Consider the following 27,910-nt stretch of genomic DNA (forward strand, 5'->3'; position numbering starts at 1 on the left):
CCAGCCTGGGCTACACAGTGAGACCCTGTCCCATGAAACAAACAAACAACAAAACGAACTGAATGAATGAATAAATAAGACCCACAATGGCCCTGTGTGTCTCCAGCACTGTGTCTTCCATTCAGGCCCGGAGCATCGCGCTCCTTCAAGTTCTTCCTGTGCCCGCTGCGGGGCGTAGGTTGGGGACGCCCGCCCGGGTGCACCAGTCCCACGGCCGGATTAGCGAGGCGTCAAGCAGCCCACACGTCCGGCCGCTAGGTGGCAGCATCCACTGAGACAACTTTCGCAGCTGGCCCAGCGCCCGCGGGCGAGGCCAGGACAGCGCCCACGCGATGTGCTGGCCAACAGCTCTCCTGCCGGGGATAATTATCAGTGGGCTACTTCCTGTGCAGAGCCAAGCAGGGCGTGGTGAGGGAGGCCCATGATCCCAGCTCTGGGGAGGCTGAGGCAGGAGGATCACTGCGAGTTCCAGGCCAGCTTGGGCTACATAGAGAGACCCTGTCTCGAGCAAACAGGAAAAAAATTAATTTAAAAAGAATCCTATCATTTTACCCGTCATTAATATTAGTTTTACCTCCTATGTGCTTTTGAAAAAATTTTGTTTTCTCATTATTAAAGTATTTTATTCTTAGTATAAAAGAGGTAAACGACAAAATCTGACTCTTCCAGGTTTTTTCTTCTGTAAATGTTTCACCTTACTTTTTTCTCTTGGAAATTGGCATGAAGATATTGTCCCCAAACAATTCACGCTCATGAAAAATGAAAGGCACAGAAGTGTGAAGAATACAGTGCCGGACTTCCCTCCCCAGGCCTGCTCCCCCTCCGGAAGGAAGTGGCCAGTTAGCCACGGTGTGTATTCTTCCTGACAAGTATGTTCCGCAGATTTAATTTTTTTCTTTAAGTTTAAGTAGAGAAAAAGTGAAAACGACTACAATAAGCTGGATGTGGCGGTACACGCCTGTAACCCAGCACTCGGAGGCTGAGGGGGGAAGATTTCAGGTTTGAGCCCCCTTGGGCAACGCAGCAAGACCGCGTCTCAAAATAAAAGCGAAAGAAGGGCACAGTCACACACACATACACACGGCCTCTTTGTGCACAGAAATTGAGAGAACCACGCCGTGAAACACCCTGTACCGCCACTTACACCCCGCTGTCACGGTCCTGTGTTGTCATCTCCCCAGCCTCGTGTCACCTCCCAGTCCGGATCTTTCTGAACAATGTCTCTCAGAGTAGGCGGGTGTGGTGGTGCACACCTGTCAGCCCATCGCTCTAGGAGGCTGAGGCAGGAGGATTCTTAACTCTGAGCTGAGCCTGGGCAATTTACTGAGACCCTGTGCAGAATGTGAAGGGGCGAGGTTCAATCCCCACTCCTGCAGAAAGAATGCGCAGTAAGCTCGGGGACGCGCACTTCTGCACACTCCTCTGCCTTGTGGCTGACCCGTGTGCTCCGAGGGCGCCAGCTCCCCAGGGCCCGGGTCAGGACGGGAGCCCAGCACGTCCGCACCCTGGGCTCGGCCTCCCCGGGGCAGTGCTGGTGAGGGGGGAGAGCTGGAGCTCCCAAGCTGCCAGACGTCCAGGCGCCAGTCCCCGTTCCCCACCAAGCAAGTATGGGTCTGAGAAAGGCCGGAGGTTAGGAGTAGCAAATCTTACTGGGAGAAAAGCCCCTGAGAGACACAGACAGGAGGGGACCAGAAGTGGGTTTCCCGGGCCTCCACTCACAGGGGAGTAAAGAGAGCAAACTCCAGGGGCCGGTGCAGGGCGGGACAAAACTACGAGCGACCAATAGGATTACAGGCGCGGTTGCTGGGGTGGCGCTGAGCCAATGGGGAGGCAGGGCGGTGGCCGGGTACCCGGATGACGTGTTACCCTGGACCCTATATAATCTCAGGGTTGGCCTTGCCCTAGTATTGGTCTTGGTGGGCGGGAAAGGCAGCCGGTCCCAGGGAGAGAGCGGTTTGTTTGCGGACCTGCAGAGTGGCTCCCAAGCCTTTCCACTCCAGGCCCAAGTCGAGGCCGGCGCTCCCGGACGCCAACCCCGCTGTGCTGTCCGCCCCCTCAGCCCGGCCGGTCAGCGGTCACGTGCTGGGCGTAACGCTGAGCCGGGCAGCGACTCTGTACCTCTCGTCACAGTGGCGGCCGAGGAGCTGCACCCAGGGGTTAAGTAGCTCGGATCCCAAAGCCTGTCAGCCACAGCTGGGGTGACCCAGGCGGCGAGCCCGCTCCAACCGCACCGGGCTGGGTCCGCTTCCGCCTCCTCCCCGGGGCCAGGCTCGAACCTAGGGCCCAGGACCCGCACAGGCCAGCACTCCACCGCCGGCTACAGCCTCGGCCTTTTTCTTGGTTTTTGTTTCGAGACAGGTCGCAATAAGTCACCAGATTGCCTCAGCCTGATGAGGACTCACAACCCTCCTGCTTCAGCCTCCAAGAGCTCTTGTGATACAGCAAATACGAGATGAAACTGGACCTCCGAAGGATAGAAGCGAAATATTCTCTCTCCCAGCCTGTGAGCTGTCTGATGCGCCCAGTTCGTGCTCTCTAAAATTGAAGAATGAATTCTACGAACAATGGAGCTGAAGAGTAGGAGTGTTTATTGAGAAGAGAGCTCCCAAGAGGCAGTTGGGGTCCCGAATGTGTAGCTGAGGCCCCCACTTCATAGGGAAGTTTTATAGAGCAAAACCTCAGGGTACAACGCGGGTTAAGGATACAAGTACAGTCGCTTAGGTAACAGTGACCCAGTGGGGAAACAGGAAACAAGTGTGCTCGTGTGGAGGACTAATGGTCAGCTTGGAAGGGCCAGCTGAACCGAGCCAGCGCGGTTCTGGGTGCGGAAGACCCACCTGAGGACTGCTGCCAAAGGCATAAAAGAAGAACTGGAGGGGAAGATCAGATGCTGTTGATGCTCCTGAGGAGACTTTGTGGGGCTGGTTTTCCTGATGCAAAGTCAGCTGTTCTCATTGTCAGAGGAGGAGCTTGGGTCCCCCCCCCCCCCCGTCCCCTGGGATGGCTGCTGTTCTTGTCAGGGGAGCTCTGCTCTTCACCTTGAGACCCCTCACCCCAATGGCCCAGGCTCTCTGGCTTCCACCACTGGCCTTCGGGCCTTGCCAGTGCAGATGCTCGATGTGGACTTGCATGAGACCCTGCCATGGGCTCCAGGGCTCTGGCTGGACGTGTGGATATGAATGACATGGCGGGGAGAATCCACAAACCAGGTCAAGGGTTATTTCATCACCCCGGAAAGTTCCCTCCCGCCGCTGAGACCAAGGCCTCCACCCACCCTCAGCCTTTGGAACCTACTGGTCCAGCTGTGGGCTCTGTGGCTGTGTCTTCTCCCGACCTGGCAGGCACAGAATCACGAAGGAGTGGGCATATTTTAAAGTCTGTTTTTGGTTTTTTGTTTTTTGACACAGAGTCTCACTGTGCAGCCCAGGCTGGCCTTGAATGCTGGAGACCCTGCTGCCTCAGCCTCCCAAGTGCTGGGACTACACTTGTGCCACCATACCAAGCACTTGAAAACTGGCCAGGCCTGGTAATCGCTGCAGATGGGAACCTGAGGCAGGAAGACTGCAAGGTCGAGACTGACCCGAGCACTGTAGCAACTTAGCAAGACCCTGTCTCAAAATAAAAAATAAAAAGGGCCAGGGATGTAGCTCAGTGCGAAGGCCCTGGGTTCAATCCCCAGTACTGCAAAAATACTAAGAATAACTTTAAAAATGAAATATAATAATAAGGATTCGAGGTTAACCACACTGGAATCAGATGACCCGAGTTCCTTCACTTGTGAACTCATCTAGAAACTAACCATAAAGGGAAGGGAGGAGAAAGCCTAACCTCACTTAAGACTTACAAGAAATTCTCACATGCATGTCACAGTGGAAATTCCCAAATTTCTCAGAAGTGCTGTATCTTTTTCTTCATCTCTGGCTCTGTACAAACCTCTGCCAGAAACTATTGGAAGCTGGAGGGTGTCAGCTGCCTGCTTCAGCCTGAGGTTCCAGAAGCAGGCACTTTGGGAGCCAGTGCCTAGGGGGAGGTCCTGCCCCAGGACTCTGATTTCCCAACCTCCTCTTCAGCCCAGGGCTCCTTAGCTCAGGGGTTGCACCTCAGGTGTGAAGCCTGGGTGAGGTGGGACTCAGGGCGAGCCTGTTGTCCCAGCACTGGGAGGCTGAGGCAGGAGGGTCACCAGGAGCTCCAGGCCAGCCTGGGCTACATAGTGAGACCCTGTCTCAGAAAACCAAAAAGAAAAAGAAGAAAAACCATGCCCACATCGTTGGAGGTTAAAGACATAACACAAGAAGGGCTGGGGATTTAGCTCAGTGGTTTCGTCGCCTGCTGTGCAAGGCCAAGGACCCGAGTTTGATCCCCGGAACAAAAAAAAAAAAAAAAAAAAATTTTAAAAAGACATAACACAAGCAAGCCTGGCTTAGGCCAGAAAAGCCCAGGAGCCGGGTCGTCTCCGTCTCAGCTGCAACATGCTGGGACCCACTGGAATTTCCTGAGCTTGTGCACACAGTTGGGCTTCCTGTCAAAGCTGGACCCGCCTGGATGGTCCCCAGCTGCAGGTCTGGCAGGGAGACAGGGCTGTGGGGAGGAGCCTGGCTGACAGCACAGTCGGGGGCCCGCTGGTGCCCCAGGCGAGAGCTCGGCAACGCAGAGCCTGGCATCACTTGTGGCAGGTGCTGGAATGGAACCCGGGGCCTTCACACTGGGCAGCACCTAGCCCTTTGTTCTTTTAAAACAGGGCCTTGCTAAGTTGCTCCAACCACGGATCTTCCTGGCCCAGCCTCCTGAGTAGCTGGGAGTATAGGCCTGTGTCACCGGGCCTAGCTTCTTTTGTTTGTTTTGAATATATAAAGATATGGATAGGAATGACATTCCTTCCCCCCTTCCATCTCTTTTTTTTCTGATTTTTAATTTTTTTTTCTGAGACAGGGTCTCACTGTGTGGCCCAGGCTGGCTTTGAACTCTTCCTGCCTCAGCCTCCTGAGTGCTGGGAATACAGGTGTGTGCTACCGTGCCCAGCCTTGGACGCTATTTAATCTTGGCAGGCTAGAAATGTCGTTGTGGCTGAAATGTGCCCAGGACCCATGACAGGCTGAGCTCCAAGCGGTGGTGCAGGCCTATAATCCGGGAGGCAGAGGCAGGCGGGTCTCAGATCCCGGTCCAGCCTGAGCAAATTATACCCCATCTCTAACCTTTTTTGGGGGTGGGACTGTTGACTTTTTAGACAGGGTTTTGCTGTGTAGTTCAGCCTGGCCTTGAACTCACTGTGTAGCCAGCCCAGCCTGGCCTTGAACTCCCAGTGATCTTCCTGCCTCAGCCTCTCAAGTGCTGGGATGACGCCAGGCGCCACCATGCCGGGTGAAATAAAAGTTTAAAAGGGCTGGGGAGGAGCTGGGTGCGAGGCCCTGCGCCCCCTCCCCCTCCCTGAACCCCGCAGCCCTCGAGGCTCAGCCTGGCTCTGCACCGCCCCCTTCCGTCGCAGCTGACACACCCCGGCCTCAGGCACGGCGGGCCGGGCACCGCACTTGGGGAAGCAGAGCCGCCGCCGCGGTCAGCTCTGCCGGGACGGGCGGGGCTCCGCGAGGGTGGGTGGGGCGGTGACCCCAGCGCCGGGGAGGCTGAGGCAGGAGGAGGCGAGTCCCGGCCGGCCGGCGGGCCATCGGTTGACCGCGGGACCGGGGCGCGCCGAGTCTCAGACAGAGAAGCGGCGGGCGGGACGCGGTGACCCGCGGGCGGGCGGGCGGGGAGGAGGCGCGTGGGGGGGCCCGGCCGCTCGGAGCAGGCAGCGCGGCTCTGTGACCTCACGGCCGCCATGCACTGCCTGCTGCGCGGCATGGGCTTCGCGCCCTTCCTGCTGGTCACCTGGTCGGCCGCCGCCTTCCTCATCTCCTACGTCGTGGCCGTGCTGGCGGGGCACGTGGACCCCTTCCTGCCCTACATCAGGTGGGCGCGGGGCGCGGGGCGCGGGGCGCGGGGCGGGAACCCGGGGCCGCCCGTGTTGTCCCTGCCGCGCCCCGCTGTGTTTCTGGGGCGGGAGGGAACCGGGACCTTTACCCTGAGCTGCAGCGCAGCCCTTTGAATTGGTGTTTACTCTTACTGATCTATTGTTTTGAGTCAGGGTCTCACTGTAGCGCAGGCTGGCCTTGAATTCTCAGGGATCCTCCTGCCTCAGCCTCCTGAGTGCTGGGACCACAGGCGTGGGCCACCACGCCTGGCTATTTATTTATTTATTTATTGGTACCGGGAACAGCGCTCAGGGCCTCACACTTGCTGGGTGGGCACTGGACCGCTGAGCTACATTCCTGGCTTTTAATTTTTCTTTTTGAGATGGTCTTGCTAGGCTGTCCGGGCTGAGTTCCAGCCGTAGACCTTCCTGCCTCGGCTTCCTATCGCACCTTGCAGTCTGCTCCTCATCTGCCTCCTGCCCTCGAGGTGCCCAGGCTCCCCGAAAGGCAGTGCCAACGCTGGAGCAACCCGGGCCAGAAGCTGGGCTGTGCCGCTCGGTCTGCCAGCGGAGGGGTAGCCCAGCCTTTCCCTGGTCGCTGCCCCTCCCGGGTTTCTTGCTCTCCGTGGCCCCAGCAGCCAAGCCTGCTGCGTCCTCGGCCCTGACCCCCAGCTCTGGGGCAGATGCAGCTGTTCTGTTTGTTTGGCTTTGGTTTCGGTTTTGGTTTTTGTAGGGGGATTTAACTCAGGACCTAAACCCCGGCCCCCTGTTTGTTTTTGAGACCGGGTTGCACTATGCAGCCCTGCCTGGTCTTGAACTCTTTGGCAGTCCTCCTGCCTCAGCCTCCCGAGTGCTGGGATGACAGGTGTGGGCCGCTCCAGGCTGTCTCGTTTCAGTAAGGGCCACAGGGCAGGAGCTGTCCAGTCTCCTGGTACTGGACGCGCAGGGGCAGAACCCTGCCGGCACCGGATTGGTGCTGGCTGCTGTTAGACCTAGCGGCCTCTTTGCTTTTCCCCGTGATGCAGGGTTGGAACCCAGGGCCTTTACCCTGAGCTACACCCGGGCCCTTTCTTCATTTTTCATTTTGAGTCAGGGACTTGCTGGGTTGCAGAGTTGCCCAGACTGGCTCAAACTTGAGATCCTCCTGCTTCAGCCTCCCAGGGTGCTGGAATCACAGGTGTACGCTCTGCCTTGTGCCTGAGCTCCTTGTCCCCTCCTCCCTGAAAGCCCCGACCCTCGCTGCCCCTGGCTCTGGCACAGCGGCATCCGGGTCTCGAGCAATGCAGACAGGGTGGCATCTTGTGGCAGCAACAGGGACGACTGGGGTGAATCGTGCTCTGTGGTCTCCTGCCTGGCACGGATGTCGGCACCGTGTGAGGGGCCAGGAGAGTGAGGGACAGCAGGGTGCCGTGGCGCTTGCCTGTGATCCCAGCACTCGGGAGGCTGAGGCAGGAGGATCACTGGAGATCGAGCCCACCCTGGACTGCGTGGCGAGACCCTGCCTCAAAACACAAATTCAGATGGAACAGATGTTTGTCACCTATGGGCTTGGCAGAAACCCAGAGGTTTTATGATGCTGCTGGAGAGAGAAAAAACGGGCCTGGTTCAAAGGTGTGGGAGTGGAAATTTACTTTTTCTTTCTTAGTCGTTTTCTTTTTTTTATTTAATCTTTCGCAGTCCTGGGGATGGAGCAGTACCCAGAGCTCTGCCCTCACTGCCTCTCTTTGAGCAGGAGTCTTGCTAAGCTGCCCAGGCTGGCTTTGACATTGCAATCCTCCTGCCTCAGCCTCCCAGAGTGCTGGGATTTCGGGTGAATTTCTGATCAGAAAATTTAAAGCAGGAGATTCAAACTCCCTCTCAAATGAGCGTGCCGGAGTGGAAATCAGAATGCAAGTGAAAAAGGAAGGGGAGATGAAAGACCCCCTCCCCAGGCTGGTTCGGGTTCTCCAAGGCCATGCCTACACCTCAGGTGCGCTCACCTGAGCTGAGGCGGCCGGCATCCCTGCTCATGGGGCTCCCCCCAACCCCCGCCAGGTGTCTCGGAGAGAGGCAGACCGGTGGAGCAGCTCCTTTTCTGTCATCTTTATTTTTAGCAGGCCAGGTGTGCAGTACAGCAGGTTCACGGTCCTCCTGTGGCTTCAGTGCTTGGGCTGAACACATCTGCATTTGTCCCCCCATTTCTTGGTCCCTTCCCATTGTAAAAGATCTGTCTCCCCACTTCCTATTATCTTTCATTTTGCTCTTTATTCATACTTTGGGATTCTCATATAAGAGAAACCATGTGACAGTGAAGCATGCGTGTCTGATTTACCTGACATTGTGGTCTCAAGGTGCCTCTGTTTTTCTACTAATGACTCAAGTTTATCCTTCTTTATGGCAGAGTAGTACTCCATTGTGTGTAAAGACCACATTGTCTTTATCCATCCGTTGATGGCCACACAGGCCACTTCCAAGATTCAGCTCTTGTCAGCTGTGCTGCTGTAAACACGAGTGTGCATGGATCGCTGCCATCTGATGGCTTTAACTCTTTTGAGGAGATACCTAGAAAGGGAATAGCTGGGTCAGATGGGGTTTCTAGTTTTAGTTTTTGAAGACTCCCCACGCTGGTGTCTTTACATCTGCACCTTTCTGTGACTTTTTACTGCTCAGTGGATGAGGTAGAAGAGATTCGATCAGGTCTTTAATTTCAGAAATGAAGCTGAAAATCAGGAAAGTTAATATTTTAACACATTTAGCTAACAATCACAAAACTTAATTCATACTTGCAAGTATGTGTTAATTATATGAACAAAACATGATTTGGAAGCTTTTTTTGGAGAGGCGGTACTGGGGGTTGAATTCAGGGCCTCCACACTGAGCTACTTCCCCAGCTCTTTCTATTTGTATTTATTGACTTTCTTAATTTTGAGACAGGTTGTCACTAAATTGCAGGCTGGACTCAAACTGGCAACCTTCCTGCCTCAGCCTCCCGAGTGCTGGGATTACAGGCGTGGACCACCGCGCTGGCTACTGTTCGTATTGCCATTTTAATTGTGATTCTGTGCCTTAACAATCAACTGATGATCCGTTAGTGAAGAGAGAACTACAATTTCTAAAAAGCTTTAGCTGAGTGTTTGGGAAAGAGACAAGTTTCGTCTACTCGCGGGTCTGACAAACGGCCGGGTGTGGTGGCACAGCCCGGGGGTCCCGGCATTCGGGAGGCGGAGGCAGGCAGATTGTCGAAGAGTTCCAGACCACCCCGGGCTACCTGGCGAGACCCTGTCTCTCAAAACAACCAAAGACGTAAGAAAACTGGTTTTTAAAATAGAAGGATTCTACCCTCAACTTGCTTTAAAAGTGGCTTTGAAACCTCCCTCCACCTCAGAGAAAGCGAAAGTGAAAGGAGGCGGCTTCCGGGAGCGGGTGGGGTTTGGTGCCCGGAGCGCGTCAGCCCCTGGAGGCTGAGGCGCAGCTGCCTGAGCGCTGAAGTGCTGGGTCGGGGTCTCTAGAAACCGCCCATTCTGGCTCCTGGACAACACGGGGCTACCCAGTGAATTGTGGGTGCTGCGTCCTCACGAACCGTGGGACCCGGGCGGGTTACTTTCCTGCAGGCGTCCTTGTGTTTTAGGACACTGAAGCCTCACTAGCTAGCGTGTGCCCAGCAGGAGCGGGGTGCTGAAGAAATGTTTGTTTCTACTTTCTTTTTTTAACTTTTCTTTTTTGTAGTACTGGGGATTGAACCCAGGGAGCTACATCTCAGCCTCTTATGTTTTTTTTTTTTGAGACAGGGTCCGGCTAAGTGGCCCAGGCTGGGCTGGAACTTGAGATCCTCCTGCCTCAGCCTCCCAAGTGCTGGGACCTTTTTTGCTTCCTCGCGGTTGTATTCCATATGCCCACAAAATTGCCTGGTAAACGAAGGCACTCGGGTGAGGTGTGCTAGCGCGATGAACCACTGCAGCCTTGTCAGAAGCTGAGCTCTCTGAAGGGCCCGATTATCCTCCCTTGGCACCCAGCACCTGCGGCTCTGCTCTGCTATAGATTTTTGTTTGTTTTGGTACCAGGGCTCGAACTCGGGTTCTTGGGCTTGCGCAGCAGGCGGCCAAACCACTGAGCTAAATCCCTGGCCCAACGGCTCTGTCCGATAGATTCGGAGATTGTGGCTCAGAGATGTTGACTGACTATTTTGCCGATGAAGGCTGATTGTATGGAATTGTTTCTGTCGATGAATGCATGTTGCAGTTACTACAGGGCCCAGCAGAAAGCTTAGAGAAGAAGCATATGAAAGAATGACCCCACTTTTTTGGCAGTCCTGAGGATCGAACCCAGAGCCATTGTACTGAGCTGCACCCTTAGTCCTTAGTCCTTTTATTTATTACATTTTGAGGCAGGATCTTGCTAAGTCACCCAGGCTTGGGACCCTCCTGCCCCAGCCTCCTGAGTGCTGGGATGACAGGTGTGCGCCCCACACCCAGCCTGAATTCTTTTCTAATAATTGGGACTTTCCTTCTCTCAGCGATACAGGAACGACCCCTCCAGAGAGTGGTATTTTTGGACTCATGATAAACTTCTCTGCCTTCCTTGGTGAGTACGTTATTATGATGGATAAAAATTCGTCACTCAAGCGAAAAGAAGTGCGGTATTTGCCGCAAGTGTGTTTCTCTTTGAAGTCCTGGGGACAGAACTCGGGACATGTGCTGTGCTACTAAGCACTACCCAGCCCTTTCTATTTCTGATTTTTAAAATTTTGGGACAGGGTTCCCTGCAGTTGCTCAGGCTGGCCTCAAACTCTAACTCCTCCTGCCTCAGCCTCCTGTACAGCTGAGATTACAGGCGAGCGCTCCCGTGCCTGGCTCTATTTTTTGTATAACCTTTGCAACTAGAAATTTGCCGACCTTGGAAAGCTCAAGTATGTAGATGTGTGAGATGACTTAGGGCTTTGTTATTCAGTGTCCCCTGTTCACCATGTCATTCGGCCTTCTCTCCACTGTGCGTAGCCATCTGACCTGGGATCTGGCGTGTTTTTATTTACTTTTATGTTTTTGTTTTGTTTTGTTTTTGGTACCGGGGATCGAACTCGGGTCCTCGCGCTTGCGCAGCAGGCAGTGAAATCACTGAGCTAAATCTCCAGCTACTTTTATGTTTTTAGAGAAGCATTTCTTTTTTTTTTTTTTGGTACCGGGGATTGAACTCGGGCCCTTGCGCTTGCAAGGCAGGCGGCGAAACCACTGAGCTAAATCCCCGGCCCACTTTTATGTTTTTAAAGAGACACGAACGTTCTGTTAGAGCCATACAGGGTGCACTTGAAGAATGGGGTGCAGGTCCTCGAGAAAGAGGTCTGTCATAGGTATTTCTAACCCTAGCTTTTCAAGGATTTCATTTTTGGGTTTTTTTTCTTTAGTCAGGGTCTTGTATGTAGCCCAGGCTGGCCTTGAACTTCTGGCAGTCCTCCTGCCTCAGCCTCCCAAGTGCTGGGATTACAGGCATGTGCCACAATGGCCAGTTTGAGGTTTTCCCCCATACTAGGGATTCAACCCAAGGCCTTTGCACTGAGCTATAGTGGCAGCATTTTTTATTCTTTTTATTTCGAGCCAGGGTCTCACTAAGTTGTAAAGTGCTCAAGCTGGGTTCTGTATTGGTATCCTCCTGCTTCAGCCTTCCAGAGTGCTGGAATAACAGCTGTACACCAACATCTGGTATAATTTTGGTTTTTTGAGACAGGGTCTTACTATGTAAGCCCAGGCTGGCCTGGAGCTTGCAGTGATCCTCCTGCCTCAGCCTCCTGAGTGTTGGGATGACAGGCGTGTGCCACCACGCAGGGCAGGACCCTTTCCCTGCCTTCTGGCGGTGCTGAGGTGGAAGCCGGGACGTGGTGCGCTAGGCCCACAGCAGGATGGTGCCTGGGGCAACTCCGAACTCGCTTCCTTTGCAGGTGCAGCCACGATGTACATACGCTACAAGATCGTGGAGAAGCAGGACCCAGCTGGCCACCTGGGGACATCCCTGCTCAACATGGTGTCGCTGGGGCTGGGCCTGGTGGGCTGCTTCGGGATGGGCATCGTGGCCAACTTCCAGGTGGGCTTTGGCCTGGGCCGGGCTGGGGTGGGGACAGGATCCGGCCGCAGGCTTGGAAGTGACTCCCTCCACGCTCAGGAGCTGCTCTCCTTCCTGTGCGCTGGCTCCCCTGCATTCTGTTTTTTCACAACATTTCGTGCAGTCTTTCCTTTCTTTTCTTTCTTTCTTTTTTCTTTAAATTTTTGACAGGGTCTTGCTGTGTAGCCCAGGCTGGCCTTGAACTCGTGACTCTCCTGCCTCAGCCTCCCAGGTGCTAGGATGACAGGCAGTTTTTCTTTGTGGCAGAGCAGCACATGAAAAGACTGTGCCTTGACCACAGGGGTGTAAGGAGCCTCAGAAGATGGCTCTCTTCCTCTCTTCGGTGACAGGGAGCTCAGGCGGGGCTTGGGGCAGGAGCCATGGTGGGCAGAGCTGTTCCCGCCGCCGCCACTCTTGTGTGAACGCCAAGGGGCGTGTTGTCTGCACAGTCTGGAGGATGAAAGGCAGAAAGAGGCAGGCAGGGCACACCTGGAATCCTAGGTCTCTGGGAGGCTGAGGCAGGAGGATCCCAGGCTCCTCCAGCCTGGGCAACTTACTGACTTCGTGAGACCCTGTCTGAAAATAAAAGGGGCTGGGGATGCAGCTCAGTGTGAAGGCCCCGGGTTCGACCCCCAGTACTGGGAAAAAAAAAATTTCCTCTTTTGGTTGGTGTCTGATGACGGCAGAGTTCTTCCTTTTGTCATTTTGTGCGTAACACAAGTCACGCTGGACTGAGAATACTGACATCTGTTTCTTTTTATTTCTTTACCCCTCTGTTTCCTTGCTGGCAGCCCAGCGTTCCAGTGCCCCTTGAGCCCTTAGGAAGCTGGGCCCTGACGGTGGACAGGGCTGAGGGTCTGGGGAAGGAAAGGCTTCGGGCAGTGCGCGGCTAAGCCGTCTGCCTGTAGATTCCCGCTCTGCCGGGAGGTTCTGTGAGTGTTAGATACAAAAGCCTGGTTTTGCCTCACAGGATTCTGTACAATTGGGTTGGAACTTTGGTTATAGGATCTTCATATTTTAAAATCTGCTGGCCCCTATGGCTTACGCATAACTTTGAAAAAGCAATTTTTTTCCTCATGCTTTGGGATTTTTTTTCCCCCTTTGCTTTTGAGACAGGCTCTCACTATCTGCCATTCAGATAGACTTCAGCTCACTCACACTCAAGGTGATCCTCCTGCCTCAGCCTCCTGAGTGCAGGCATTACAGATGTGTACCACCGTGCCAGGCTCCTGATGCTTTGAATGTAGTTGTTTGCTTTTGAGACAGGGTCTCACTGTGTAGTCCATGCTGGCCTTGAACTCAGTGTAGTCAAGGCTGGCCTCGAACTTGCAGCAATCCTCCTGCCTCGGCCTCCTGAGTGCTGGGATGACAGGTGTGCTCCACTATGCTAGGCCTTGAATATAGTTTAGAAAAGAGTTCAACTTTATTTTTCCTCATTCATCCTAGTATAGGGCGAATTATTTTTCCATCAGATTTTTATCATTAAAATCATGTTTCTTATTATATAATTTAACAGTTGAGTTTATCTGTTTAAAATACAAATCTACTCAAGTTAATTAAAATAAGCTCTTCAAAAGTGTATTATTTATAACAAAGGTAACATAAACAATAAATTCATGCCTTCACTGTAAAAACAAAAGAATTATCCTTTTTTGAAATTCTGTCACTTGAGACCAGATAGGATACTTTGTTAAACAGAACAAACCACATCCAGAGAGGCAGATAGCACAAGGCCTGCGCCTGTGACCTGAGAGGTCAAAGCAGAAGTGGCTGCGGGGGCGGGAGGTGAACAGGGGACAGACGGAGTTTCAGACAGGATGTGCCAGAGATCTGTGGTGAAGGTGCATGCTGCAGAAGTCAGAATCACTAAGACAGAGCTGGGCGTGGCGGCACATACACGGGAGGCTGAGGCAGGAGGGTCTCCACAACTTCAAGGCCACCTGGGCTACGTAATGAGGCCTTATCTCAAAAAAAAAAAATCCTAGAGATTTTACTTGCTCTGACCACAGAAAATGGTAAGCAGGTGACATTGTGAGTTTAATCAGCTTGATCTAATCCTCTCACCAGGGAAACATCTCTAAATGAAGATGAAATCCCATATGCATATGGTTATTTGGTAGTGCAAAATAAAATTTTAAAAAGATGAATATCTTTATGAAAAAAATTTGTAGTATTCTTTGCATTTTACTGTCTTTTAAATTGACAAGGAAGTTTTTATTTTACTTATTTATTGTTTGGTACCAGGGATCGAATGTAGGACCTTGTGCTTTTGATGCAGGTGCTGTGCCGCTGAGCTGAACCCCTGGCCCTAATTTTATTTTACTTTTGAGACAGGGTCACCCAGTGTAGTCCAGGCTGGCCTCGAGCCCAAGGCAACCCTCCTGCCTCAGCCTCCCGAGTTTTGCAGAGAGGGCTGCCTCTGTGGCCCGCAGGGTGGTGACACCTGTGATTTGATCCTCAGGAGCTGGCAGTGCCCATGGTCCATGACGGGGGCGCCCTGCTGGCCTTCATGTGCGGCGTGGTGTACACGCTCCTGCAGACCGTCCTCTCCTACAAGTGCTGCCCGCAGTGGAACAGCCGCACCACCTGCCACGTGCGCATGGCCATCTCGGCCGTGTCCTGGGCCGCTGTGGTCCCCAGTATCCTTCGTCGTTGCTCCCGTGTTTGAGGGGTGAGGGAGGCGTGGCTGGGACCAGGGTCGGTGACTCTCGGGTATTTCTGTCCATGGAGCGGCAGGGACGGGGCCAGAGTGTCCGAGAAGGTGGAGCAGAGGTGATGCGGTGGTGAGGAGCTGAGCGGGAATGGAGAGGGGCAAGACCAGGGCTCACTGTGCAGGCCAGGCTGTCTCTGAACTCCAGGAGATCCTCCTGCCTCAGCCTCTGCAGTGCTGGGGTCTCAGGTGTGCGCCACCACTCCCAGCTTCTTTGTCTCCTCCACCTTCCTTTTCTTCTTGTTTCCTGGTAGGAGGGATCAAGCCCAGGAGGTTTATTTATCCCACTGAGCCACCTCCCAGTCTTTTGAATTTGGAGACAGAGCTGACCTCAAACTTGTGACCCTCCTGCCTCAGCCTCCTGAGTAGCTGGGATGACAGGCGTGCTCCACAACAGCGGGCAGACAGCGGCGGACAGCGGTGGCAGTTGCACACTGGGCGACGGGGAGAAGTGGGACCCAGTAAGCACACGCCCCCACTCCGGGCAGGAAGGACGCACGGAAGGGCCCTTGAGCTCTGTTGACTCCCAGCCGGCCCCTGGCTGTGGCAATATTTATCTTTTTTTGCAGTGCTTGACGAAAGACACAAATATTGATAGTGCACTTGGGCTGCAGGCCAGGACATCCTGACTGGGTGCCCTCCTGGGGGTGCCAGCCCAAGTGGAGTGAAATGCACTTCAGTCAGTCAGTCATTCATGCCCACCCGCAGAAAAGGAAGAGCAAAGGACATCCTGCTGTGTGGGCCGAGAGGGAGGGGAAACGAGAGGGAGGGGAAACGAGAGGGAGGGGAAACTGCACTTGGGTCTGGAGAAAGTGCACCTATTACAATGGGAAGTGCAGACAGGCTCGTTTCTGAGACGGCGAAGGAGGCCAGGCCTAGGCCAGGCCGCCTTGAGTTCAAAGTTCTTCTGCTTCAGCCTCCCAGGTTCTGGCACTGCAGGCGAGCATCACTGCACCCAGCTCAGGGAGGGATTTGACAAGCGGCGTCTTGGTAGCCAAAGTTTGTGTGTGTGTGCGTGCCTGTGTGTGCCTGTGTGTGCCTGTGTGTGTCCGTCCCTGTCCCTCCCTCCCTGGGGACTGAACCCAGGATCATTGTGCCCAGCTTCATCCCCAGCCCTTTTTACTGTTCATCTGAGGCAGGATCTCACTAAATTGCTCAGGCTGGGCTCCACCTTCGGATTCTCCTGCCTCCACCCCCAGAGCGAAACAGGAAGTGTCAGCATCTCTTTTCCAGTCTCAGGGAAGGGAAATGTTAATTACAAATTTCCTAAGCACAGAGAAACTAAGACATTTACCAACAGAGTCCACACCCCATCCTAACACAGTCCCCTCCACTTCCTTGTCCTGTTTGTGAGGGGAGGACAGACTTTCTTCCCAGTGCCTCAGGAGGCTGAAGCAGGAGGATCACAAGTTTGAACCCAGCCTGGCAATTCAGTGAGACCCTGCCTCAAAATTTAAAAATAAATAAAAAGGGGCTGGAGATGTAGCTCAGTTCAAAGGCCCTGGGTTCGATCCTCAGCACTGTGTGTGTGTGTGTGTGTGTGTGTGTGTCTTTGAACACACGTGCTTACAACTTCAGCTTGTGTTGGTTTGCAGTGTACAGTGGGTGTTCGCAGTGCTGGGGTTGCATTTCAGGCCCCAGGCTGCCCACCCTAGTAAATAGCCCCCACTTCTCGGAGCTTCTGACCCTGGTCTTTGCTGGACGGTGGTGCCCAGCACAAGGCCTTCTGTCACCGTGGCAAGCTCCAACAGACTCATCCGTATGAAGTCTCTTGTTTTAAGCTTAGCATCTGCTTGAAAAAGACAATGCATTTTCCAGACACCTTTGTTTGTGCCCTGGTGACATTTCTGCAAAATGGGCTTTGTTTTTGTTTTATTTATTTATTTATTTTTTGGTATTGGGGATCGAACTTGGGATCTTCCTCTTTCGAGGCAGGCGGTGGAACCACTGAGCTAAATCCCCAGCCCCTTTTGTTTTGTTTTTTGAGTCAGGGTCCTGCTATGCAGTTCAGACTGGCCTTAGACTCCTGGGGATCCTCCTGCCTCAGCCTCCTGAGTGCTGGGATCAGAGGCATGCACCCCCATGCCCCTATCTTATTTATTTTAAAAATCACTGGTGATGGAACCTAGAGGCTGCTGGGGCACATTCCCAGCCCTTTTTGTTTGTTTGTTTTCTTATTTCAAAATAAGATCTTGAGAGTTGTCCAGGCTGGCCTTGACCTTGCAACCCTCCTGCCTCAGCCTCCTGAGGCACCAGAACTACAGGTGAGGGCAGCGCCCCGAGGGTAGAACTAAAGTTTAAGCTGTTGGAGCCAGAACATGGTGGTGCGATGATCAGGTGTTTTGTGTTTTCTTTCTTTACTTTGAGAAACGAGGGAGTGAACGCCTTGCAGGACATGGGGGCCATGTGGAGAGGGCATGGGGACCCAACTCAGGTGCAGACGGCATTGGCTCAGCACTTGGGATCAACCTGCCTGTCACCTGTCTTCCTCTCTGGCTCTGCTCCTTTCCTACGGAGGACTCACTATGTAGCTCAGGCTGGCTTTGAATTCAGTATCCTCCTGCCTCAGCCTCCCAAGTGCTAGGACTACAGGTGTGCGCCATCACACCTGCCTCTGGCTCAGGCCTCTGAAGTGCTAATTTTTCATTTGTTTGGTTTTTTGAGACAGGGTCTCACTGTATTCTAGGCTGGCCTTGAACTCACTGTGTAGCCCGGGCTGGCCTGGAGCTCCCAGCGATCTTCCTGCCTCAGCCTCCTGAGTGCTGGGATTCAGGCATGCGCCACCATGCCCCAGTTTGAACTACTCATTGTTTGGAGACTTGAGAGCTTTGTTTCTCCCAGCAAGGTGGGTGGCCTGCTGCGGGTGTGCAGACAGTTAATCATTCTCCTGGGGTCCAGTGCCCCCGGGCTCCGGGATGCAGGCTGTCCGGCCGAGCTAATAAGCCCAAGCCCGGGTCTGAAGGCTGAGTGTGAATCCCCGCCCACACTTAGGGGACAGTGCTTTTACTCAGTAGCTCGTGTTTGGAAAGGACCCATCCTCAGTGCTGTGTCTGCCACTTCCTGCAGCTCACAGCGGGCCCGAGTGGGGACCAGGCACATCCGGGTCAGGCAGGGCGTGGCGTGTCCCTGAATAGGCGAGCCCCGGGTGACTGCTTCCTCCTGCCGTTCAGCCGCCACCCCCCGCCACCCCACCACACGGACGATCGGGTTGGGACGATCAGAAGCGAGTCAAGCTGCTTTGGTGGCAGAAACGTTGCTGTTAGCATTTGAACACTGCAGCCTGCTGTGGTGGTACCCGCCTACATCTCCGAACTTGGGAGGCTGAGCCAGGAGGGTCTCGAATTCGAGACCAGCCTGGCTACCGTAGAGACCCTGTCCCAAAAGGAAAACAAAGCAAGACATTTTGTCGCTGTTTTCTGCTGTCGTCCTTAACAGTTTCCTTTCTCAGTGATCGCCTGTGCTTCCCTGATTTCCATGACCAAGCTGGAATGGAGCCCAAAGGAGAAGGTGACGCTGACGTGGGCCCAGTGTCGGCCCGGGCTGGGCGGGGGATCCGGGAGGGGCCCGGTCACTGCGGGGATAGGTTGCACCTGCAGAGTGGACACGGACGGAACCGGGACTGATACAGTCCAGGGTAGGCCGTGTGGGCCGGGCCTCCACCCCCCACTCCAGGTGACAGGTGCAGCGCCACCGCCAGGGCTGCCCTGGCCGCAGGCTCGGCCACACCTGTGCTCGCCCAGGTGCCGATTTCCCAAATCTGAGTCCCTCGTTTTGGTTTCAAACACTTCAGGCCTCTGCTCGAAAGAGGGTGGAGCAGGTAGAGCGGGGCCTTACTGCTTGAGGCCCTCTCACGAAGTCACTAAGGTGCCCAGGCTGGGCTGGAACCTGAGATCCTCCTGCCTCAGCCTCCCAGAGCGCTGAGATGGCGGGCGTGCACAACCAGGCCCAGCGACTTCCTGGTCTTTATCTTGGATAAACCAAAGAATGTATTCCCAGGACAGAGGACAAGAAGCCCCTAACTGGACCAAGGGTTTCTTAGGTGGACGCCAAGCTGGGGGAAAGAAGGGTGGGTGACCCAGGAGGAGAGAGGGGGATGGACAGCAGGGAGTTCCCTGGGCCCGGGGAGCGGTGTCCCTGGCCAGGACCAAGCGAAAGGAGAGGCCAGGGCCACAGAAGGGCAGGGCCGGGCAGTGGGGTCAGGGGGCTTCACTGCCCACAGCCTCCCCACGAGAAGACTTCGGTCACTGAGGGACGCAGCCGGGCCTCGGGTGCCCAAGGAAGCCTGGACTTTAGGGGCCGATGGCCACTGTGCCCTGCCGAATGCAGCACTTTGAAGCCAGGCTCGGGTTGGGGGGCGCACACCTGTCATCCCAGCACTCAGGAGGCTGAGGCGGGAAGATGGCTGTGAGTTTGAGGCCAGCCTGGGCTCCATCGGACAGAAAACCAAATGTGACGTTAAAGTGGCCAGATCAGCGCCGGGACCAAGCCGCAGGATGCAGCAGGGCGCTCTTCCGGGGGGGGGGGCAGCTTCCTCCACCCTTCCCAGCACTGGGTGGCCGCCTCGCCCACAAATTGGCCTGACCCGCTGCACCCTGATCGCGTGGGGGAGCCCCCTGAAGGTGTGAGACGCGCCCATGCTCTCCTCACCCCGGAGCCACTGTGAGCCTGGGTTGGCCTCCTGCCCCCACGGATGACCGAGTTCTGCCCTGTGGCGCTGGGGAGTTTCCCAGGCTGATTCACTCACTCACTCACTCATTCGTTCATTCATTCATTCATTGGTTGGTTCATTCATTCGAGGCAGGGTCTCGCTGTGTGGCCCAGGCTGGCCTTGAACTCGCTGAGATCCTTCTGCCTCAGCCTCCCGAGTGCTCTGCTTACAGGCCGGGAAAGTGCTTATTTCTGTGGAGTCCTGACTTCTCCCACCCTCACCTACTCTGTGGTCCTCACGCTGCCTTTTGAAGTCATCTAGACGAAGTCCTAAAGCCAGGGCGAGGTCGCAGAACTACTCGGGTCCACCCTGGTGGGTCCCTGCCGTGTCGTCCGGTGCCTCAGTTACCTCGGTTTCGCCTCAAGCTCCAGGGTCCCTGCCCTGGGCGGCTTCCCTGTCTCACGTGTGCACAGTCGTTTTTAGGGCTCAATCCTGCGTCTTTTCTCTCTGCCAGGATTACGTGTATCACGTGGTGAGTGCCATCTGTGAGTGGACAGTGGCCTTCGGCTTCATCTTCTACTTCCTGACCTTCATCCGCGACTTCCAGGTGGGCTCCGATGGCTGGGGTAGGGACACAGCAACAGTCGCTGGTGGCAGGAAAAGGCACGTTCTTTCACCCACAGAGGCTTTGGAAACACACCTGTTGGCTTAGATGGCCTTCTCCTGCGTCCTCCGCCTTTGATGCTAAAAGCCATGTGTTGAAAAATGTTCCCAAGGGCTTCACCCACCTGTGTAGCTCAGGCTGGCCTCAGACTTGCTGAGATCCTCCTGCCTCAGCCTCCTGAGCGCTAGGATTACAGGTGTGCACTCCCACACTCAGCAATGAAGTGTTTTTAAAAATTGTTTTATTTGTATATGTTTAGTAGTGTATTTTGTGGGACTGGTATCTGCACGAGATGTGGCTTGATAATTTTCCATCCCTTTACCATCTCTAATAGAACGTGACCTTGAGGATATCCACGGAGATCAACGGCGACCTCTGAGGATGCCTCGCATCCCTGGCACCCGACAGGGACCTGCTGCCCATGGGCTGAGTGGGCCCATCCGGGACTGGGTTTCGTTAAGAATTCTTCCCACTTGTGCATTTCTGGGGGTTCATTTTCCCACAGAATGTAGAATGTTTATGACATTGTAGCAATATTTTTATACTTTTCTAAGCAGACACTTTTATAGTAACAAATTCATACACAAAGATGGGGGTTACAGAAAGCGGAGAGCTATTTTTGTACAGATCTTTTTCATTTTGTTTTTGTCTATGTGTGAACAATCTGTGGAAATACACTAAGTGAGAGTTGTAAGTTCAGTACACTTTTCAAAAAGTAAAATCAGTATAGTCATTTTAAAATTTCATTTTCCGAGGATGAACTGTATAATTGTTTTTTGACAAGATCTTGCTGTGTAGTTCAGGCTGGCCTTGAACTCACTGTGTAGCCTGGGCTGGCCTCGAATTGGCAGCAATCCTCCTGCCTCAGCCTCTCCAATTTGGTAACCACCACATCTGCCTGTATAATTTTTTAATTTTTTTTTTTGGTAACAGGGACCGAACTCAGGACCTTACGCTTGTGAGGCAGGCAGTGGAACCATGGAGCTAAATCCCCAGCTCTGGTGCATCAGTTTTTTTTATAATCACAAGACCATGTATAAAATTCAATTTATACCCGAGTTCGATCCCCGGTACCAAAAAAAAAAAAACAAAAAAAACCCACACACACACAAAAAATTCAATTTATAATGATCACAGTCTCAAATCTTAAAAATTTAGTTAATTAACACTAAGGTACTCTGATTTTTAATTGCACTAAGCAAACTTTCTACCATGAGGCCTCAAGACACTCCCTGCACACATTAACTCTGAGCACAGGGCCTCGCTCTGTGGCCCAGGCTGGTCATGAACTCGCAGCGATCCTCCTGCCTGGGCCTCCTGAGTGCTGGGATTCCAGGCATGGGCCAGGGAGTCTGAGGCCTGCATGGCAGATCCATTCCCTCTGGCCTTGCACCGATGCCGGCCTTGCGGGGCGCACTGAGGCGGCCCGGACCCCGCATCCGAGTCCATGACCGTGCCGAGTCCACCCACGGGCGGGAGTAGCTGAGGCTCGGTATTGTTTCTGTTTTCATGAACTTGCATTTCCTTCACCTCATGACTGAAAGAATAAAATAAAATGAAAATGTCCTTTCTGTTTAGTAACTTGTGTCCCTGCTCAGCCGTCGCCGGGGAGGAGAGCAGACCTTGGGTTTCGCAGAGCCTGGTTTGGACCCGAGCTTTTCTCTCTGTGCAGCTGCGTGCGCCTCAGAGCTTGACATCGCTGGAGACTCTCACCTGCAATCCCAGCACTCAGGAGGCCGAGGCAGGATTGCTGCGAGTTCAAGGCCTGCCTGAGGTACATAGCAAGACCCTGTCTTTAAAATAAAAAATCCAAGAACATGAAAAGGAGCACTGTGGGGGCCAGGATGTGGCTCAGTGGCGCCACGCCTGCCTGGCACGCACAAGGCCCTGAGTTCGATCCTCAGTACTGAAAAAAAGGAACACTGTGAAAGGCAGTGCTGTATTGCTTTCTTCTACCCACAGTTACGCATTTCGCTCCTCTCCTTACACGCATCCACTTTTTAATTGGGTTTTTATGAAAAGACAATCAAAAATGAACATTCCAAGGGTTTTCCTTTTTAACTTTTGCTGCAGGGTAGCAGATCAGCCAGGCAGTTTAGGCCCTTTGCCTTTCTTTTTTTTTTTTTGGTACCGGGGATCAAACTCGGGTCCTTGCGTTTGCACAGCAGGCGGCGAAACCACTGAGCTAAATCCCCAGCCCAGGCCCTTTGCCTTTCCATGTAGCAGTGTGTCCTGCAGACGGTTCCTCCCTCAGGACAGAGATTGTCCTTGTTTCATTTGCTTTTTGTTTTACACCTGTCCTGTTCTCCTGGGAGCCCATGGTAGCGACTCTTTAACCAGTCCTGATTTGAGGGAGAAATTCTCCATTGCATGTTGGGACAAAATGGTAACTTGCTGTCCTTAGTCACTCCCTCTTTTTCCTTCATTTGGTTTGTTTCTTTATTTTTTGTTTTGAGACAAGCCCTCACTATGTTGCCCAGCTGGCCTCAAGCTCCTGGGCTCAAGTGAACTTCTGCCTCAGGCTCCCAAATTGCTGGGAGTATAGATCCCCTCTACCATTCCTGAGTTAGGGCCTTTGTTTTTTGGTACTAGGGATCAAACTGAGGACCTTGTGCTTTCGAGGCAGGCCTCGGAACCACTGAGCTAAATCCCTGGCCCAGGTCTCGAACTAAGAGTGATCCTCCTGCCTCAGCCTCCCAAATGCTGGGGTCACGGGCACGCACCACCACGCCCAGCAAGATTAAGCTACTGCAAGTTGTGGTGCTGTAAACACACATCTGTGCACACCGCTGTGACATGGTGGCTTTAACTTGGGAGAGGACACTTAGCCAGCTCCGTCTTAGTTTCATGGGGAAACTGGGTCCTGGTCTCCATGCTGCCGTGCGCCTCCCTCCGGCCCCTCTCAGCTCCTCCTGCCCGCCTTCCCGCGCCCTCCCTTCGCATAAGCCCGTGTCCGTGCAGACACCCGTGTCTGGCCTACCAGGGCAAGGAGCTGCTGGATTAAATGCTGGAGGCGCAGCATCCTCGGGCGCCAGAGTCACCGATCCGATCCCCGCAGCTTCTGCACGGAACTTTCCCTAACTGTTTTGTTACCACAGATGCAAAAATAGAATCTGAACAAATCCCTCCCGAGGGCAGGACAGCAAAGCTGGCTGGGAAAACCCTCCACCGTGTGTGGCAGTTAGAGACTACACAACTGTCCCGGTGGCTGACTTTGGTCCTCAGCTGCTGCCTGCACAAACCAAACATTTCCCCAGAGTTAGGATTTGCTCCAGTAGAGCCGGGCATGGTGGCACACACCTATAATCCCAGCACTCGGGAGGCTGAGGCAGGAGGGTCTCCACAGTGAGACCCGTCTCACCAGCGTGGCTCAGAACGGTCACAGCAGGACCTGGAGGTGGAGGGGAGGAATGGGGCTGAGAAGCCAGAGGCACCACTGTGCTGTCGGCCACGCCGGGCACAGCTGTGGTCTGAAGCACAGAGCCGGTGGTTTCTGAGTGTAACACCTTGCTCTGGGGCCCGTGGGATCCCAGGGTCCAGGGAGGGAGGCGACCTCATGTAGTGACGGCTTCTGCCAGAGTCCAAACTTCAGCAATTTTCTTCCACCTTTTTTTTTTTTCTATACCAGGAATTGAATTCAGGGCCTTTACACTGAGCCACATCTCCAGCCTTTTAACCTTTTTAAAAAATTTGAGGACCAGGGATTTAGCTCAGTGATGCTGCCACCCGCCCCGCAAGCCCAAGGTCCCGAGTTTGAACCCCAGTACCAAAAAAAAAAAAAAAAAAAAATTGAGACAGGGTCTTATTACATCACCTAATTGCCCGGGCTGGGCTTGAGTTTGCAATCCTCCTGCCTCAGGTTCCCACAGTGCTGGCATTACGGGTGTGCGCCAGCACATGGGCTTTACTTCATACTTTTCAACGACTCTTTAACTAAAATAAGCAAAATAAGAGACAGATGAGACACAGAGAGATCTTTTGCAAAAGGGCAGGGGGCCAAGTGATGGGGGAGGGAGATTTCTCTGGAGTCTAAAGGGGTTTGGGTCTCCAAGACGGCAGTTTGCAGGAGCGGACAGCAGGGGGCGCAGGGGACCGCAGAAAGGAAAACGCGTCTGCAACCGGACCTGGAGCCGCGCCGCCCTTCCAGGCCCGTGGAAAGCTACTGGGACAAACGCCTTTGATTTGGAGACAGAGCCAGAGGAGAGGCATCCTCGGCCTTTTCCCTTCAGGGACAGAGAATCACAGGGCGCAGCTGCTTTCCTTGTTCGCAAAGGCCTTGCGTTCACTCTGGGCAGCCGCGCTTCGGCAAGTTCTTACTGAGCCTGGGGGGCGGACAGGAAATTCTTCATCAGTTCTCCGGTTTTAAGGAAAAAACAGTCAAGCATGCTGGCACACACCTGTAATCCCGGAGCTCGGTAAGCTGAGGCAGGAGGATCGCTGAGAGTTCAAGGCCAGCCTGAATCACATAGAAAGAAAACTTTACTAACCAAAGGAAACTTTATATGGACTTTAAACGTCTTTTCTTCAAAAGAATATATAAATCAACCAGGCCTAGAGGTGCATGCACTCTGGCAGGCTGAAGCAGGAGAATTGCAAATTCAACAGTCTGGGCAACTTAGGGAGATCCTGTCTCAAAAAGGGTGGCGAGGGCCGGGGATGTAGCTCAGTGGTGCCGCTGCCTGCTGTGCAAGCAAGGTCCTGAGTTCGATCCCCGGTACCAAAAAAGGGGCAGTGAGGCAGGAGTGGCTCAGTGGGCAGGCCCTGGGTTCAGGCTCTAGGACCCCCACTGACAGGGCCGGAAATGTCTTCCGCCTGAAGGACTTCCTCTTCCTCCCGCTGGTGCTGGGGGTGACCTAACAGACTCACCTGCATGCACGGTAACCTCATCATCCTCAGCCCACGCTTGTGGTACATAGGCTTACTGCCTGGGAAGCTGGCCATGTACAGTGGACCCTTGACTTACGAACTCAATTTGTTCCCGAGGGCAGGTTGTAACCCAAGTCACCTCTCTCCAGCACACAGGCAGATCTCAGTGTCCGTAGAGAGACACCGGGGCCAGGATTTCTCAGTGAACCCCACACAGGAGAGGATGCTGTCCTGTTCCTTCCAGAACTCCTTAAGGGTTAAACCTGTGTCTGAGACCATCTGGAAGCACAAGGCTGGCATTTGGGTCATAACTGAAGACTTTGGTCATAAGTTAAAACTAAACTTCTGGTTGTAACTCAAGTCATTCATATAGGGCTGGTTGTAACTCGAGGTCCACTGCACACAACACATCTTCATTCTCTTGCCTCCCTGTTCCTCCCTCTATCTCCTGCCCGCCTTCCCTTTTGCCAAAGGTCCCCTCGGTTTCCAGTCCCTGCCTTCACTTTGCCCTGAGTTCTTCCCACCCGGATGGCACGGTGCATGGCGAGACAGGGTCTCACTATGTATCCAGGCTGGCCTCCAACTTGGGTCGATCCTCCTGCCTCAGCCTCCAAGTGCTGTGCTTCCAGGCGTGCGCCACCAAGCCTAGCTTAGGGGGGAGTTTTCTTAGCGCAACAACTGCACTAAGAAAATTCCACGTTTCCTAGGAATACGGCCTGGGCAGTTCACAGACCACCCACATCCAAGTCCTGCCCACGAGGAGCTGCTTTCTTTTCTTTTTTTTTCTTGGTACCGGGATCAAACTCAGGACCTTCTGCTTTCAAGGCAGGTGGTGGAACCACTGAGCTACATCCCCGGCCCCTGTGGGGCTGCTTTCTGAGCGCTGTCCTGGTCACAAGGAAAAGTACATTTAGGCGTCATCTCAGTGTTCCTTGCTTCTACTCCAGCTCTTCTGCCTCCTCTCAGTCAGAGTTGGGGTCTCCTGGTTACACTGGACCTCTTCTCAGCTCTGCAAGGGATCTTTCTTTAGAGTGAGTGGGCTGGGAGTGGAGGCGCACACCTTCAATCCCAGCACTCAGGAGGCTGAGGCAGGAAGATCACCCTGAGTTCGAGGCCAACCTGGGCTGCATAGTGAGTTCAAGTGCAGCTTGAGCTACACAGCGAGACCCTGTCTCAAACAAACAAAATGTTAGTTTTCCAAAAGAAGCCCAGACAAAGGGCGGGCAGGTAACTCTGGAGTATTTCTCATACCTGTACGTGAAAATTCCATTTTGATGCATGAATGAAATTAGAAAATTTTATTTCCCTATGTGAGAGTTTAAATAACATTCTCAAACCCCCAGAGGGACAGAGCTCACTGTTCCCTATGGAGGCTTGGTCGTCCCCTGTAGGGCCAGTGTCCGAGTGAGTCAGAGTGTGAAGGGGGAGTTTCCCAGGCCACAGAGCCATCCACTCCCAGCAGCTTCGAGTCCGGGTCCTACAGGGAAGGCGGCACCTGCCGGCTCCCACCCAGCATGACGGTCACGGTGTGGACCTTCCGTGCAGGTAGCACAGCTTCGCATTTTCTGTGAGGTTTCTGTCCGTCTCCTGCCCAGTCTGTTCCCGAGACACCGTGGACTGCGAGGCTCACAGACCAGGGTTATGGGCGTGTGCCACCATGCCCGGCCCTGTCAGCACTTCTTAAGTCTGCGTCTGTCTTTCCCCTCTTGTTGCCATTGGCTTCTTTTCCTCATGACCAGGAACTCCTTGGTAAGGTCCTGGAGTTTCTCACACCCGCCTGCTGGGGTCTGACGCTGTCACACCCACACAACACACACACACTTGACTAGTGACATGGGGCAGACCGTGAAGGGAGGGTACTGGCTGGCTCAGTCACTTTCCTGTCACTGGAGTTTATTCAGGCTCACAGTTGAGGTGGCTTTCGTCCATGGTCAGCCAGCTCTTAGGCAGCAATGGCTGGGTGGAAGGGCCTGGTGGAGGAAAGGTGATCACTGCTTCTGCGCAGAGAGGCAGCAGAATTCGTGGGTACCTGGGCTGCGATCACCCACAGAGAAGCATGTGCCTGCCCCGCAAGCCCCCAGTACACCTTCGCTGGGGCTCCAGGCGAGGTCACGGCCCCAGTCTTGCTCCACAGATGCACAGGAAAAGGACACTGGGAATGTTTAGGCCCCTGTGTGATGTGGGAAGCATCCAGGTGGGGAATCAGCCCTGGTAGAAGAAAGAACCCCAGAGACCAGCCCCTGGCATAGGCCTGCTCCTCCCTTGAGAGAACCAGATCTTCTGGGACAGAAGGAGGAAGACAGCCGTTGCTGCTTGAGGGAGGAGATCCGTGCTGTCACTGAAGCAAGCTCCTTTCTCACAGGCTGGCGCAGTAAGGTCTCCAGGGAGTGGACGGGCTGGGCGACATCAGGGGAATCTGTGTGCCCGTCCTCTTCGAAGGAAGTATGGGCAGCCTGCTTTCTGCGGGCTCTTTGCACCTTGTTCTCTAGAATGCAAGCAGGCCGACTCCTCTCTCCTCCTGCTAGGGAGCAGAGGCAGTGATGAGGGCAACAGCTCCAAAGCCACCAGGGTCAGAGCAGCCCACATGCCAGAACTTCAAGACCGACCTGGGCTGGGGGACAGGCCTTCCCGGTGGGAGCGGGTCCCGGCCTTCGTGAGCCGGGTGGCTGCGTTTCCTCCTATGGCCAGTAAGAGGCGCTGTGGTTCTGCAAGTTGGAGCATGGATTTCTGAGCACTGGTCAGGCCTCTTGTCCTCTTCCTCAAATTGACGGAACTCGCCAAGAGGGGCAGGTCTGCAACCTCCTGGTCAAATTCGGACCCGTGAACTTGAGGTACCAAGGATAAAGAAACCTAGCATTTCCCAGTGAAGGGCCACCTGCCCCATCTTCTGCTGGGTATTTACCAGACACTTGGCTAAAAACTACAAGGTGGTTTTTTGCCACTTATAACCCCGGCAAGAAAGTAACTGCAGTTTAGGACTCCTCACCTTAGCGGGGCTGTGTGAAGTGT

The 27,910-nt window shown here is 54.0% G+C and overlaps 1 protein-coding gene across 4 annotated transcripts; it reads left to right on the forward strand.

The window, feature by feature from the left end:
• Positions 1-5,744: 5,744 nt before the first annotated feature.
• Dram1 (DNA damage regulated autophagy modulator 1) lies at positions 5,745-27,898 on the forward strand. 4 transcript variants are annotated; one of them, XM_021258410.2, is made up of 8 exons: positions 5,745-5,943; positions 10,437-10,504; positions 11,853-11,995; positions 14,475-14,652; positions 18,172-18,230; positions 19,886-19,978; positions 21,708-21,809; positions 27,264-27,898. In XM_021258410.2, the coding sequence occupies exons 1-8, from the start codon at positions 5,813-5,815 to the stop codon at positions 27,630-27,632; spliced, it is 1,143 nt and encodes a 380-aa protein (XP_021114069.2). In that variant the 5' UTR covers positions 5,745-5,812; the 3' UTR covers positions 27,633-27,898. The 4 variants fall into 4 exon arrangements, with proteins under 4 accessions (XP_021114069.2, XP_012927699.1, XP_004844907.1 ...); XM_013072245.3 differs by lacking the exons at positions 21,708-21,809; positions 27,264-27,898 and adding exons at positions 20,055-20,231; positions 20,370-21,601; XM_087192713.1 differs by lacking the exon at positions 5,745-5,943 and adding an exon at positions 5,975-9,480.
• Positions 27,899-27,910: the final 12 nt, after the last annotated feature.

Source organism: Heterocephalus glaber, unplaced genomic scaffold, assembly GCF_053883595.1.
Source record: "Heterocephalus glaber isolate CG9 unplaced genomic scaffold, H.glaber_assembly_v1.0 deba00001572, whole genome shotgun sequence".
In the NCBI taxonomy this organism is placed as follows: domain Eukaryota; kingdom Metazoa; phylum Chordata; class Mammalia; order Rodentia; family Bathyergidae; genus Heterocephalus; species Heterocephalus glaber.

Coding starts and splice junctions, on each gene's coding strand:
- Dram1 (XM_021258410.2), top strand. CDS start 5,813: ATGCACTGCCTGCTGCGCGGCATGGGCTTCGCGCCCTTCCTGCTGGTC. Junction 5,944..10,436: donor CCCTTCCTGCCCTACATCAG/GTGGGCGCGGGG, acceptor TCCTTCTCTCAG/CGATACAGGAACGACCCCTC. Junction 11,996..14,474: donor GCATCGTGGCCAACTTCCAG/GTGGGCTTTGGC, acceptor TTTGATCCTCAG/GAGCTGGCAGTGCCCATGGT.